This window comes from Megascapheus bottae, chromosome 8, assembly GCF_031878675.1.
Source record: "Megascapheus bottae isolate mThoBot1 chromosome 8, mThoBot2.hap1, whole genome shotgun sequence".
NCBI lineage: Eukaryota > Metazoa > Chordata > Mammalia > Rodentia > Geomyidae > Megascapheus > Megascapheus bottae.
In genome coordinates, this window is record NC_143516.1 from 29,512,767 (window position 1) to 29,527,375 (window position 14,609).

At 40.6% G+C, this 14,609-nt stretch overlaps 1 protein-coding gene across 1 annotated transcript; it reads right to left on the bottom strand.

The window, feature by feature from the left end:
- Positions 1 to 769: 769 nt before the first annotated feature.
- Positions 770 to 13,744, bottom strand: Smpdl3a (sphingomyelin phosphodiesterase acid like 3A). Its single transcript, XM_090338193.1, has 8 exons — positions 13,487 to 13,744; positions 9,113 to 9,326; positions 8,440 to 8,584; positions 7,182 to 7,278; positions 4,939 to 5,108; positions 4,115 to 4,295; positions 3,124 to 3,248; positions 770 to 2,018 (listed from the first exon to the last, which is right to left on the bottom strand). The coding sequence occupies exons 1-8, from the start codon at positions 13,587 to 13,589 to the stop codon at positions 1,701 to 1,703; spliced, it is 1,353 nt and encodes a 450-aa protein (XP_090194319.1). The 5' UTR covers positions 13,590 to 13,744; the 3' UTR covers positions 770 to 1,700.
- Between the last annotated feature and the right edge of the window lie 865 nt (positions 13,745 to 14,609).

Here is a 14,609-nt window from a genome sequence, read left to right on the forward strand (position 1 = left end):
TTTTTTTCCCTTTTTCCAGACCACCAATGCCACAATCCACCTCTGTCTAGATGAGTGTACGGGTATATATACTGAGTCTCTAGGATGCTGATTCCTCAGCTCCTTCTGTAGTGTGAAAAAAGTTCCAAAGATCAGCCAATCATTTCCACTTCAAGTGAGAAATATCTCCTGCTCCTGATAAGTTTTGTCTTCATGTAAAGGAATCCTGCATCATCAAGTAATTAAGACACATGGCACTCATTTAACACTATTATAAAACTTTCTGTCAGTAGGGCATGGTGGTATATGGCACTTAAAACTCAAGTTCAAGTTCAAGGTCACCATAAACCATAGATTAGGAAGCTATCTTAGGTCAAGGAATGTGGCCTAGTGGTAGAGTGCTTGCCTAAGTATGCATGAGGCATTGGTTTGGGTTTCTCAGTACCATATAAACAACAAGAAGAGATAATAATTTTTAAAATAATCTATGGTTTAAAAAGATGCATATTGCTGGGAGCGAAGGCTCATGCCTGTAATCCTCGCTACTCAGGAGGCTGAGATCTGAGGATCGTGGTTCAAAGCCAGCCGGTCTCTGAAGACCATGAGACTCTTATCTCCAATTAACCACTAGAAAACTGGAAGTGGGGCTGTGGCTCTGGGGTAGGGTGGTAGCTTTGAGCTGAAGAGCTCAGGAACAACGCCTAGGCCCAGGGGTATAGTGGTAGCCTTGAGCTGAAATGCTCAGGGACAGGGACCAGGTCTAAGCCCCACAACGACAAAAACAAAAACAAAACAAAAACAAAATTTATTGCCCAACATCTTGCTTTTAAGTTACCTATGTTTGGCAGTAAAGTCTCTAAGGTAACTGAAGGACTGTACTTGTTAGGCAGGCACTCTACTGCCTGAGTGATAGAGCATTTATGCATATGTTATTTGATAATACAGCTTGTGATCTTCTCATCCTTGAAAGTTAGCAGTGTTACAGACTCATAGAATGAAGAAACCAGTCAGTACAGAAGCCTGCCTGTGCATGGCCTGTGATGTTTTATAGGCTCCAAGACAGTTAGGAACTTTCCCAAGATGATACAATGCATGGAAATAATTCAGGCATCATTTACACATGTGAGCCACAGTTCACATATGAGATTTTAGGAATAATGAATTGAAAAACAAAATTACCATGTTAAGAAGACTTCACAGGGGTGGAAATGTGGCTTAGTGGTAGAGTGATTGCCTAGCATGCATGAAGTACTGGATTTGATTCCTCAGTGTCACATAAACAGAACACCAGAAGTGGTCCTGTGGTCAAGTGGAAGGCTTCCGGCCTTGAAGGAAAAGCTCAAAGACATTGCCCAGGACCTGAATTCAAGCCCCAGGACCAACAAAACAACAATAACAAACACTTATCACACTCAGAGAAAGTTATTCGTTTATTGTAAAAATGACAATTTCAGCAAGAATATAAATTGTATATAATTATGCAATTTTGAAGATGGGAATATATATATCAAAATATCATCCCATTCATGAAAGTTTAAATATGTCCAAGATAATAAGAATTTAGAATATTATAAATGTCTATATTTGTAAATCACAGGAAAGAAAAAAGCAAACAATAATTCTGTTTTCTGACAATATTTTGCAATGATTAACACAATTCTGCCAAACTGATCTCAGAGAGCAGGGTAATATTGTATTTTCTATGAACACAGAGTAGGAACCTAGCGATTATACTTTTTATAATAATGTTTGAGGCAATCTACATAGGAAATATGATCAAGATTCATAATTGCACAAATTTGTAAGGCCTTGCATTTTTTATCACAAATTACACTGCTGTCAAAACTCACAAAATAATAATTATAGTATTTTATGAACTCCTTACTGTCTAGCATTGAAAACAGTTTAGCTAAGCCATATAAACTAAGTGGCTGTGCATCCTTGATGTCATAGGTCTGCGTCAGGATATATTCCAGCTTCCAGTTGGACTCTCCCTTGAGATTTGCTTCTGACAGGTTCAAATAGTACTGCAACATATCCTACAGTTAAAAACAACAAGCCTGCTTATTACTTTGGCACACTGCCATTGTACAACATGAAGAGTACCTACTGATTTTTATGTGATAGTATTATTGTAAACATTAATTTTAAAAAAGATAATAAACCAATGAGAATAGCTTTTTTTGCATGGAATAGGCTTTGAGCTCAAGGTTCATGCTTGCAAAGCAGGAACTCTATTGCTTAAGACATGTCTCTAGTCTTTACCTGTGGCTGTTTTTTGCAATGATCAGCCTGGATAGTAATCATCCTCTTTGATTTTCCTATGGTAGTTGGGATAATTGTTAATAGTTCTAACCAGTTTTTCCTATTGACAGGAGTAGATCTAAACTTTTTCTGCCAGGGTGGCCTCAAATCAGGATTTTCCCAATCTCTCTCTCTCTCTCTCTCTCTCTCTCTCTCTCTCTCTCTCTCTCTCTCTCTCTCTCTCTCTCTCTTCAAATACACATACATATATATTGTATATACATTGGAGCTGGGAGTTTGGCTTAGTGGTAGAGGGCTTGCCTAGCATGCACTAAGACCTGTGTTCGATTCCTCGGTACCACATACATAGAAAAAAGCTGGAAATGGTGCTGTGACTCAAGTGGTAGAGCTCTGGCCAAGTTCAAATCCCAATACAGACAAAATAATTATTTTCACAAACATTTATTGAGTGCTTAGTAGTATAAGTTAAACCTTAACACGAATTTGTGTTTACATAAATTCTTCAAAGAATCCTCACAGCAACTCCAAAACTTCAGTCATATTTTCCCTTCTACTTTAGGGAGGAATCAAATAGTTCAGTTCTGAGAAAAGTTAACTTTCCATAGGGGCAAAATACATATCAAAGTCTAAATAAGATCCTATCTAAGAAAGTTTCATCTCAATAAGTATTAAATCCTTAAGAGAAGAAGCAGCCGCCCTAGGCTTTATCCAATCTGTCCACACATAGAAAATGCTGTCAGACTTTCCAAGAACAAAAAGGGAAAAGAACACCAGAAGACTTTAAAATAAAATGCCTCTCACATGATTGTGCTAAAGTAATGAAAGCTGAGAAAAAAATTGCATAAATATAGATATAACTCAGAAACGCCACCAACTTACCAACAATGTATAATTGCCGGGCTCATACTGAAATAATCGGACACCAGGATTGTTGGTCTCTTTTTGTGAAATACCCTTCACTGGTGTAATGGCAGGAGCCACAAAAGCAGAATTTATTGGCTGTCCTGAATGAAATAGATGTAGATACATATTTTTTCCTTAAAATGAATTCAAGTACACTAAAAATATGAACATATTACAAGTTGAGAGATTAATAGAAATAATAGCCAAATGACATATGATTATTGAGTGGTCCTGACCTCAAAGTAGTGTAGACACTTTAGTGTCATTGTGGTTATATAATTTATATTAGTGCTTATGAATACTGAATTATGCAGGGGTAAAATAGATTGGATGTTTGAATTCACTTTTAAATACTTTAAGTAGACATACACATGATACATGCACACATAATTATTAGAGGTTGTTATATCATTCTCTAATGAGAAAAATGCAAGTCTATCATAAATACAGACACAGAGAACTACAAATAAAAATCTCTAGTCTGTCCTATACCCTAAAAGAGTACCAATCTTGGTAAGAATATGACCAAACATTCACCATATTTTACATTTCTACTATATACTCAACAGAAAAATATTTGTATTCAAAGACAAGTGACAGGTTTTTTGATAACATTTTTAATTTCCTCCATCAATAATGTACTAGATAATCCAGGCATGGTGGCTCATACCTGTAATCCTAACTACTCTGGAGGCTGAGATCTAAGGATCATGGTTCAAAGCTAGTCCCGGTACTGAAGAAAGAATGAGACTCTTGTTTCCAGGTAATCACTAGAAAATGGGAACTGGGGCTGTGTGTTTCCAGGAGTAAGGTGGTAGCCTTGAGTTGAAAAGCTCAGGGACACCGCTCAAACCCAGAGTTCAAGCCCCATGACTGACAAAATAATAACAACAATAATAATAATGTTCTAGCTATTCACAGTTTTGTTCTCATATCTTTGGGAGATGCCAAGAGATGGTCACAATACCTTTTTCATCTGAAAGAACCATAATGCTGTCTCTGTGGGTGTGGCCGTAGAACTGTCCTGCAATGACATTGCTGTATCTTCTAAAAATATCAATCAATTTCTCATTATAGTACTGTCTCATTGCTGTGGTACCACTGGAAAAAGGCAGATATCCAACTGGAACATGTGCGATAATATACACCTGAAACAGGAAATAGGAGAACTAATGACATTCTTTTTTCTGCATATTTATCATAGCTAAAAGATACACACTGAATGTCTATTAAGGTTCAGAAAGCAACTATTCTACCTCTTCTATTTGTGATAAAATAATGAAATTATATGACTTTCAAGATTACTGTATTTGCACTTTGCTCATTGATACCACACTGCTATAATAAAATCATTGCTACTTGGGCCACAATACTTTGTGTGTGGCAGGAGAGGGGGGGCATGAGGCTTGAACTCAGCCTGGAGGCTGTCCTTCAGCTCTTCAGCTCAAGTCTATCACCCTATTCCTGGGCCTAGCTGTTGTCCCTGAGCTCTTCAGCTCAAGGCTACCGCCCTACCCTTGAGCCAAGCCCCACTTTTCATTTTCTAGAGGTTAATTGGAGATAAGAGTCTCAGGTCCTTTTGTGCCTGGGCTGGCTTCAAACCTTAATCCTCAGATCTCAGATTCCTGAGTAGCTAGGATTACGGATATGAGCCACTGTGCCAGACTCCACAATATTTTTTTTTATTCTTCACATCTTAATATTTTTCCTTTACTGATACCATATTTTGCCCCAACATCAATATTTAAATAATAAAGCTTATCTTGATGGTTTTTCTTCTATAGAACATACCTTCTCCTTTCTTTGCTGAGAGTGGTTCAATGTATTTTCCAGCCATTCAAATTGATTTGCTGGGTCTGTCTTGTTGATGGTCACAATATTGGGGCCGTAGTACAAGTTAGTGTTTAGACTAATAATCCTCAAATTTGGATTACATTTAACCCTCTGTGAATAGAAGCCACCTAACAAGAGCAAATTTTAAATATAGATATTATGGTTTAAGATTTACAACACAGAACTGAAACTGTATGCTCATTCCTTAAATAAAAAAATTCCATTTACCAAGTGTTTTTTCAAAAAGTTGCTATGTGTACATACTAAGGTTGGGAACAACAACAGTTGTTCCAATATTCAGAGAAAAATTTAATTAAATGTTTTGGCAGTCAGTAATAACACTAAATTTTATAAAACAAAGATTTGTATATCGACTTTTACTTTTATATTGAGACTTATTATAAAATAGAAAAACTAAGGAACAGGATAGGCCTCTGGTGGCGCATATCTACAATCCTAGCTACTTAAGAGGCTGAGATCTGAGGATCGGAAATCAAAGCATCCTAAGTAAACAAAACTGTGAGACATTTATCTCTAACTTAACTAACAAAAAACCAGATGTGGAGGTATGGTTCCAGTGATGAGTATGAGCTATAAAAGAGTGTAAAAGTGCAAGATCCTGAGTTCAAGCTCCAGTATTGGCACAGAGATAGAGAAACACAGAAACAGAGACAGAGACAGAGTGGAAGAGGGAGACACATAGAAAGATCCTAAAGAATACGAAAATGCACAGATCTCATTAGTAACTGCTGAAGAAAAACTGTCAGCTAAGTCAGAGCTGGTAGGATTTCAGTGGTATCCTTACCAACTGCAAGCTGCTGAGCCATTGGTGGCTTCTACTCAAGGATCAACTGCTCTGGTGTTGTCAGAGTTAAACACTGTGATATTTAGACCTACTTTCTTGGCTCTGAGCTCACTGGCATGCATTCCTTTCCTGAATTTTCAGTTATAACTGAGCACAGACTCTGTAATTTGCTTCTCCTTTCCTATAGTAGCAATACCTTATCATTTTCTCTATGCTAAGAGCTAGGTTATTTTTGAAAAAGCAACCCATTATGCTCTTGTAGCCAAAGATAACACTTGCTACCAGGGGTTTGGGATGGCAGAGTTGAGCCTCTTCATGCACAACATCTCTGCTCCAAATCACTTCTAAAAATATCATGATAGCTTCTTCCATTCTTAATGTTAATAATCTTCCTAACGTTAATATAGTATGAATACCATTAGATGGGATAGCACTGTAAAATTTGTGGTTTTCAATTGTCAGCTTTTTTCTACAGCCTCCCTGCCTTGAGCTGAGCCTCCTTAAAATCCAAGTCAATACTTTCAAATATTGGTCATTCTTTGGAGTTTTCCTTCAATGTACACAAGTTTACATGTCTGGGACACACAGGTCTAACTACACTTTCCTAGATTAACCTGGACCATAGACTCATGTATTCTGTAATTTCTCAGCAATAACAACAATAAAAATAGTGACAAAAGTTTGAAGAAAAGAGTCAAAGAAAACTTTTGAAAAATCTAGCCATTGACTTTGTAATTGTCTCCTAAGTTTAAAAGTATCGAAGTCTCATTTTAATAGTTTAGCCTGCCAGGCATTGGAGGCTCATGCCTGTAATCAAAGCCACTCAGGAGGCTGAGATCTGAGGATCATGGTTTTAAAGTCAGAAAAGCCCAGGAGACTCTTAACTCCAATTAATCACTTGTTAATCACCAAAGTGATTGATGGGGCTATGGCTCAAGTAATAGAACACCAGCCCTTAACAAAAATGCAGTGGGACAGCACTCACTCAGGCTGTGAGTTCAAGCCCCAGTACTAGTGTGCACATACACACAGGCATGCACACACACACACACACACACACACACACACACACACACACACACTACGGTTGTTTGGTTTAAAATTAGTGTCTATTCTCTCTTGTTAATCAAACATTATATACTTGTATTTAGATTCAGTTCCAAAGTCCAAATTTTGCTTCATGTTGGAATCTTTGGATTGAGGGGGGAATAGGAAGGGAAAGAGCTTTCCTTCAAGACACAGGTCCACAACATGCATCCTAAAGGCAATGTAACTGTTCACTGTCCTTTATTTTTAAAAATGCATGAGCAGGCACTCTCCAGAATTAGCCAGCAATAAGAGCCAAGCTTAAACAATATAAATAAAACTGGAGATAGACTTGGGACAAGTCACTCACCGTTTTTTAACGTACTCAGGGCTTCTTCATCTAGCCATGGTTTCCAGAGGTTGGCTACAGCATTATATACCTTACTGGTGGCCATTGGCAACTGATCCTGGCCATAAACAACACAATCCAGCATTGAAACTTTAATGAGATACAGAAGTTAATTTAAAGATTACTAATGTGTTGACAACTATGTTAGGCATCTGTAGGGACAAAGATGAATGCCTCATTGAGTCAATCTTTAGGGAATGAACTAACCAGATGTCTTTCTGAGTGCTACCAAAGAAAATCTGGGAGCATGGAAGCAAGAACAATTATATCATGGGGAAGGAAGATAGAATCTAAGTCAGTTCCTGAGTAATAATTTCATCAACTTGATTAAAATAGAGAAAAAAAGACCATCAAGCAATATTGATGGCCCAGAAACAAGCATAGATGCACAGACATGTGTCCCAGGTACAGCTCTGGTATCCCTTAAATCTATACAAATTCTAACATTCTCTACTACTATCAGAAGCTCTTCAACCATGACTGATGTCCAATTGTTATGCCAGTGAACGTAACAAATGGCAGCCCTTACTGGGGACCAGCTTCCATAGGACTTTTAAAATTAAGTATTTTGAGCAGAGTTCCTACTTTGAATCCCATTTTCATTAAATGAGCTAGATTGGAATATGGACCTTCTCCCTTTGGCTATCATAGTAGTCTTCTACAAGTTTTGTTTCTAAACCATATTTGGGTTTTTTTGGGGGGGGAGGGATTTTGTTCTTTGGCATTGGACATTGCACTTGCTAGGCAAGCACTTTACAATTGAGTTACATCCCAGCCCTGATTTTTTGTCAAGATCTATCTTAAATCATTGCATGCTGGTCTTTGTCTTCCTAATAGTTGATTCTTGAAAATGTAAACATTTGTCAACACTAATCTTTCTTGCTAGACCTGTCCTGGAAAAAAAATGAATGTGAAATTATTCAAGTGATAGGAGAAATTGAAAAGGATCATAAAAAAGAAAGCAAGGATTAATAGTCTACAAACCGCGTAACTTAGTTCTGAAATCTCACTATTGGCATATCATTTAATTAATTATGTATTTCAGTGCTCCTAAAGTAATCAGAGCATTTGTCTTGCCCTTCTTTATTATCATCTCTGGGAATATGCCTTGCCTTCTGAATACTGTTTCTGTGTCTTATCATTAGCTAGTTATTGTCATAATCTAGAAACTGGAATTTTAACATCTAATTCTGACTTCTGAGTTTGACATGGAATTTACCTGTGGCCAATAGTCATGATTTCCCAGTGCAGGGAAAACCTGGAAGTTTGGAAAGAGACTCTGGACTGTTGCTGTCATGTTGGTGATGACCTGTATAACAGCATCCGTTGAGAGTTCAGGTACTGGAACATGAGGTGGACTGTCACTTCAATGGAGAAAGAATGAGAAAGAACAAAATCTGTTTTAAGAAAACCACTAGATGAATAATGCTACACTGCTAAAACTATCACTGAAAACTTCAGTTTTAATCTAGCAGACTGTAGTTGAAAAGTGTGTGACAGTGTACCTGTAGTCTTTGTTACTCAGAAGACCTGAGGCAAGAGAATCACTTGAGCCCAGGAGTTCAAAACCAGACTGAGCAACATACTGAGATCCTATAACTCAAGAAATAGTACAAAATAATTCAACAAAAACAAGTGTATTAGTCTTCATCCTTATTCCCATACATTATTTTTATAGAAAAGGGAATATCTATCTATCTATCTATCCATCTATCTTATTACAAATCGCCTTTTTATCTCTGATACCACTAACTGGACCTAGCATTTTTAACCTGAATATTCTTAAAACATAATTTATCCCTTTTAATGGAATTTAGCATTGTAATGAAACTTTAAAAAGCTTAAAAAGATAAATACTAAAATAGTAAGAAATATTGACATAAATAGCTTACCCTGTCCATATCATGAAAGATGCTTCTTGTCCTGAGTTTTTAATAAAATTGAAAGCTGACAAAATAAGTTGATAGGGAGAATCGCACATGACATCTCCAAAAGGGCCGGGATTGGAAGCATTTGCACCCTTGGATGAAGCACACACCTGGCTATGGTCACGTGTGAGGTGGTAAGTGGGGTCTAAGTGTAAGTCTGTCACATGCCAAAACTGCCCTGTAGAGTAGGAAAGAAATCCTGATGAATATGCTTGGCTTTCACAGTTCCCCTACATTAAACCTGGAGACAGTTGCCACTCTCTCTGATTGACAAGAGTCCTCACGACCAAGTGTTCTAATATGAAAAAATTAAATACAACCTTTCTCTCTGAGAAGATAAAGCCTCAAAGAACAATACGAAGAACACAGGACATTCATGTGTCCGAACAAATGAACTGAATACTAGCTAAAAAAAGTGAGAACTTGTGCCTAAGGCGTGTAATCCTAGCTACTCAGGAGACTGAGATCTGAGGAACGAAGTTCAAAGCCAGCCCAGGCAGGAAAGTTCATGAGACAGGTATTGCCAATTATCTACAGGAAAACCAAAAGTGACACCGTGGCTAGAGTGCTAGCCTTGAGTGAAATAGCTCAGGGACCTGAGTTCAAGCTCCATAACTGATAAAAAGAGGGAAGTGGGGCAGGAAGGAAGGAAGGAAAAGAGAAAGAGAGAGAGAAAGAAAAGGGAAAGGCAGGCAGGAAGGAAAAAAGCAAGCAGGCAGGCAGGCAGGCAGGCAGGCAGGCAGGCAGGCAGGCAGGCAGGAAGGAAGGAAGGAAGGAAGGAAGGAAGGAAGGAAGGAAGGAAGGAAGGAAGGAAGGAAGGTAAGGAAAGAAGGAAGGAAGGAGAAAAAAGAAAGGTAGGCAGACAGGAAGGAAAAAAGAAGAAGGAAGGGAGGGAGGGAGGGAGGGAGGGAGGGAGGGAGGGAGGGAGGGAGGGAAAGAAGCAAAGGTAAGGTAAGGGAGAAAGAAAGAAAGAAAGAAAGAAAGAAAGAAAGAAAGAAAGAAAGAAAGAAAGAAAGAAAGAAAGAAAGAGAGAGAGAGGGGGGGGGGAAGGAAGGAAGGAAGGAAGGAAGGAAGGAAGGAAGGAAAAGAAAGGCAGGCAGAGAAAGAGAGAAAGTGAGAGAGAGAGACAGAGACAGAAAGAAAAAGAAAGAAAGGAAGGTAGGTAAGGAAAGGGGTGTGGTGGGGGAGATGGATCAAATGTTTAAAGGAGTGTCCTTGGTCAAGAAGCATTGTATTTATACACTGCTTTATTAAATGGCAGCTCCTTTGTGCAACTATTTAAGGGTAGTAAAAATAAATTCAAAAAATTTCAGAACAAAGATGAGACTGGCTAGGTACTTAGGATACACACCTGTAATCCTTGCTATTCGGGAGGCTGAGATCTTGAGATTGCAGTTTGAAACTAGCCTAGGCAGGAAAGTCTGCTGGACTCCTATCTCCAATTAGCTACCAGAAAAAAAATGGAAGTGCAAGTTGACTCAAATTAGCCTTAAGCACAAAAGGTTAAGGACTTGGGCCCTGAGTTCAAACCCTATGACTGTCACCAAATAAATAAACAAATAAATAAATAAATAAATGAGTTTGCATAATAAAATTTATTGAGACATTTTTCTGGGAGCCAGTGGTCATATTATATTCTTGCTGCATAACCTGTCCACTTCCAGATTTTAATATATGTTAAATTGTTTGGATTCCTCTGATAAAGATATTGATAGAGCTTACCAATGCTACACAAGGAGATTATAAAAAGAGAAAATGTGCATCTCAATTTATCTTTATATAACTTTGCCTTTCAACACAAAGAACGGAAACCTTTACCTGCCATGTAATAAAAAATGCAAGTTGTACATAAACAGAGTAGGTTCCCTAGGTTCTACCAAGCCCTAGGAAGTCAGAATCATGACTGACTTCATAGTTGAGAAACTAGTGCTTGAACAATTAGAGAACTGGTTCAAACATACATGTCTAATCTGAACCTCACTTTGAAGTGTTCCAAATTTTCTCATATCATTTGCAGATGAGGTCAACGATTTGGGGCCTTCCACTATCTTGCTAACTTAGTTTGACATTGCAGTTATATATAACCTAAAATTTGAGATGCATTGGGGGCTCATACATCTGATGCAATCTAGTACTTACCTGATTTCTAGATCTCCAGAAATCCTGTCTCGAGGATAGGTCTATACACCTAGGTCTGAACAAACATTCCTTAATCTATAACTCATGACATTTAAGCCAAGGCAGATTTCAACATTTCCTTATGATGACATGAGTCTGTAATGAAAGCTGAACTAGAACCAGTCTACTGAGAGACTCCACTGCTCTTCCTACTACCTCACATCACCAGACAGACAAATGAGAAGGTAATTAATTAGATTCACTGAAGGATGGCTTTAAATAGATGCCAAGAAAAAAGCTCCATAGGGCTGATAACCTGAGATTTATGAATAATGAATCTCTGGAGGTCCCACTTCCTGCCTGTAACACAGTTGTACCCAAAAAGCTTGTGTGTGTCTGTGTGTGTGTGTGTGTGTGTGTGTGTGTGTGTGTTTCTAAGATCTGAAAACTGTGACGGAGATCATCACTCCATTGAGGATTATTAATTCAAAGTATAAAACTTTTTTAAAAATACCACAGTGACTTCATTTTCTACAATCTTTAAAAAATGTTCCCAAAATGTGTGTTGGTGCAACCTATCTAGATAAATGCAAAAATTACATAAGAAACTCTTTAAGTCAAAAAAAGGAATAGTAATTTATCATAAAGAACTCATTGAATCATAGCAGCTATTTACATGTGTTGTGTGGTTGTTGTGTAAATAGATATTAATGTTTATATTGTTAATTCCCATGTATTAAACACCAATAGGTAACTAGCTACTAACTCTAGAGGTTAGTAGAGTAGTTACCTCTCACAATCTACACTAAGCAGAGGTCAGGAATGATAGAAGTTGTTATGAAATACTAACACTGGACACTGGAAGGAAAACATAAACCACTGAGTCAATAGTGGCTTCGGAATCCAGTTCACTTGTCTCCCTTTCTCTGTAGCAGGAGGTCATTTACCTTTCAACTTCCCTACCAAAACTTGGAGACAGGAAATGAATGTTCACAAGACATAGAAAGTTTGCAGAAAGGCCTTTAGCAATCAAGTCATTACTAAACCAAAAGTTGAATTTGCCTAGAGGGCCCTCAGGGAACTCTGAGAGTCATTTTACCTTAAAATTGTAACTGTCCTAGAATCAAAGACACACAACTCCAGCTATCATAAAAGTAGGTGGCAACACAGGTAAACATTGGAGGGTCCATGCCTTGTTGACTGACATTTCCCACAGTTGGAAAACCAGATTCACAGTTCTTGCTTGCAACTGCCCGAGTCACTAGTGTTTGGCCCTTTGTCCCAAAGAAAGGATTATTTTATCTGCCAGCAACACCCCTGAAGTACTGTGAAGATCCGATGTGGCTAGAGAATGGAAAAGGACACACACACACACACACACACACACACACACACACAGAGTTCTTAATGTGAGTAGCCCCCACCCCTAGTTTTTTGTTTTTGTTTTTGTTTTTTTCTGAAATAGACAGCCTCTCTTGTCCCCTCTAACAGAGCAATTGTTTTTAAAGGGATAGGGCAAGAGATGACACCTTGATTTTTGAAACCAAAGGGTAGGAAGGAATCCTACAGTCAATCTCAACAGATAATGCCTGGAGTAAGGATTCTCCAGCTTCAGCATCCTATCCTCACCAGTCCCTGGAGGGCTGGTTCAGCAGACTTCGGGGTCCCTGCCTGACAGAAGACTGAGAAAGGTTGCCTTTTACACAAGTTCATTTGGTTTGCTCCTGGTGCTGACACACTTTGAGACACATTTGGAGTCACAGGCACTACAATAAGTGCTGTGAATAAACACAATTGCCCCTCCCCCCGCCTACCCCACAGGGAGCCAACTGGCCTGGGACACTCCGAGTGCCCCAAGTCCAACTACAGGCTTTCTTTTCCCAGGACTGGCGGCTCTGCCTGCTCCTCCCTCCACCCCCCTTGCAGAGACGCTGGGAGGTAAACAAAGGCCGGGGCGGCTGAACTCTGGCTCAGCCCGGGAGCTCCTCTGCAGAGTCGCGACGGCAGCTCCACTCCACCCTGCTCCCCTCCCCGCGTCGTCTCCGTGGGGTCCTCAGGGCGCCTGCAGCCCGGCGCCTCGGGCCTCGGACAACTGGGCGGTCCCCGGGGCCCAGCTGCGCGCTGGGCACAGGGCGCGCGGCGGCGCTGACTTTGAGCTGCCCTTGAGCGCAGCGCCCGGCGCGGCTCGGGGCCGCCGGGGGCCGCCCACCCACCACTCACCCACCGTCGGAGCGGGACACCCGGGTGCCAGGGGCAGCCCGAGGCCCGGGCGGCCGTGCCAGGCGGCCAGGAGGCAGCAGAGGAAGGCGCCCAGCAGTGCCATGGCGGGCCTGTGGCCACCGACCCAGGAGGCTCGGGCGGGCTCGGGTGTCCCGGGACGGTCAGCCCCGAGGGCGGGGGTGGGGAGGAAACTCGCGGCGCGTTGATTCCGGGTGTGGACACCACGCCGATCACGTGCAGAAGCAGATTAAAGACTGGGTTTGTGTGCTCGCCGGCTGCTGGGGAGTGGTGGTGAACTTGCTCTTTTGTTTCTTGGGGTCCGCGAGGGCACCGGGAAGGAACGCGCTTGGGCTTGCCCGGAGCACCTCCCAAGTCGCCCTCACGCACCTCAGTAGTAAGCACCTCGGTCAGGGAGTGGTGAAGAGCGATTTGGAGTGAGGTGGGGTTGGGAAGGGCCCACGGGGGGGTCTGGATAAGGCAGTGGATCTCAAAGTCCTTACTGAACCAGCACCACCTGGAAGCAAGGTGGGAGTGCAGTCTCCACCACGGAAACTCAGGGTGGAGAGCCCAGGCAGAGGTACTGCCACAGGCCTGCTGAGTGGTGGGAAAGAAAGAAGAAAGGAAGGGGGGGGAGGGAAGGGGGAGGAAAAGAGGGAGAGAGGGAAGGAAGGGAGGGAAGAAAGGAGAAAGGGAAAAAAAAAGAAGAGGGAGAGTCTGAAGGGTGAAAAGGAGGTAGGGAAGGAGGGAGAGAGGAAGGAAGGGAGGGAGTGAGGGAGCAGCAAGGCTCCCCCAAATAGAGCAGCAGCTTAAGTGGTAGAGAGTGCTAGCCTTGAGCAAAATAGCTCAGGAATAGTGGCAGGGCCCTGAGTTCGAGATCTAGATGAACACATATAGAAACAAATAAACACCTCTAAGGAAATAACAAAATAGTTTGCTCTGAGTCAAATGGACTGACCAGGAACTGTGACTATGAATTCGATTTAGGCTGACATCATGTTCCATTATAGATGAGGTCTCATGAAATGCTTTAGTCACAGAGCAGTGGAAAGATAAAGTAGACTGACTACTACATAGCAGGTGTGATCATACTGTTGGGGTGTAACACAAAAGCCCGAAGTTAAAA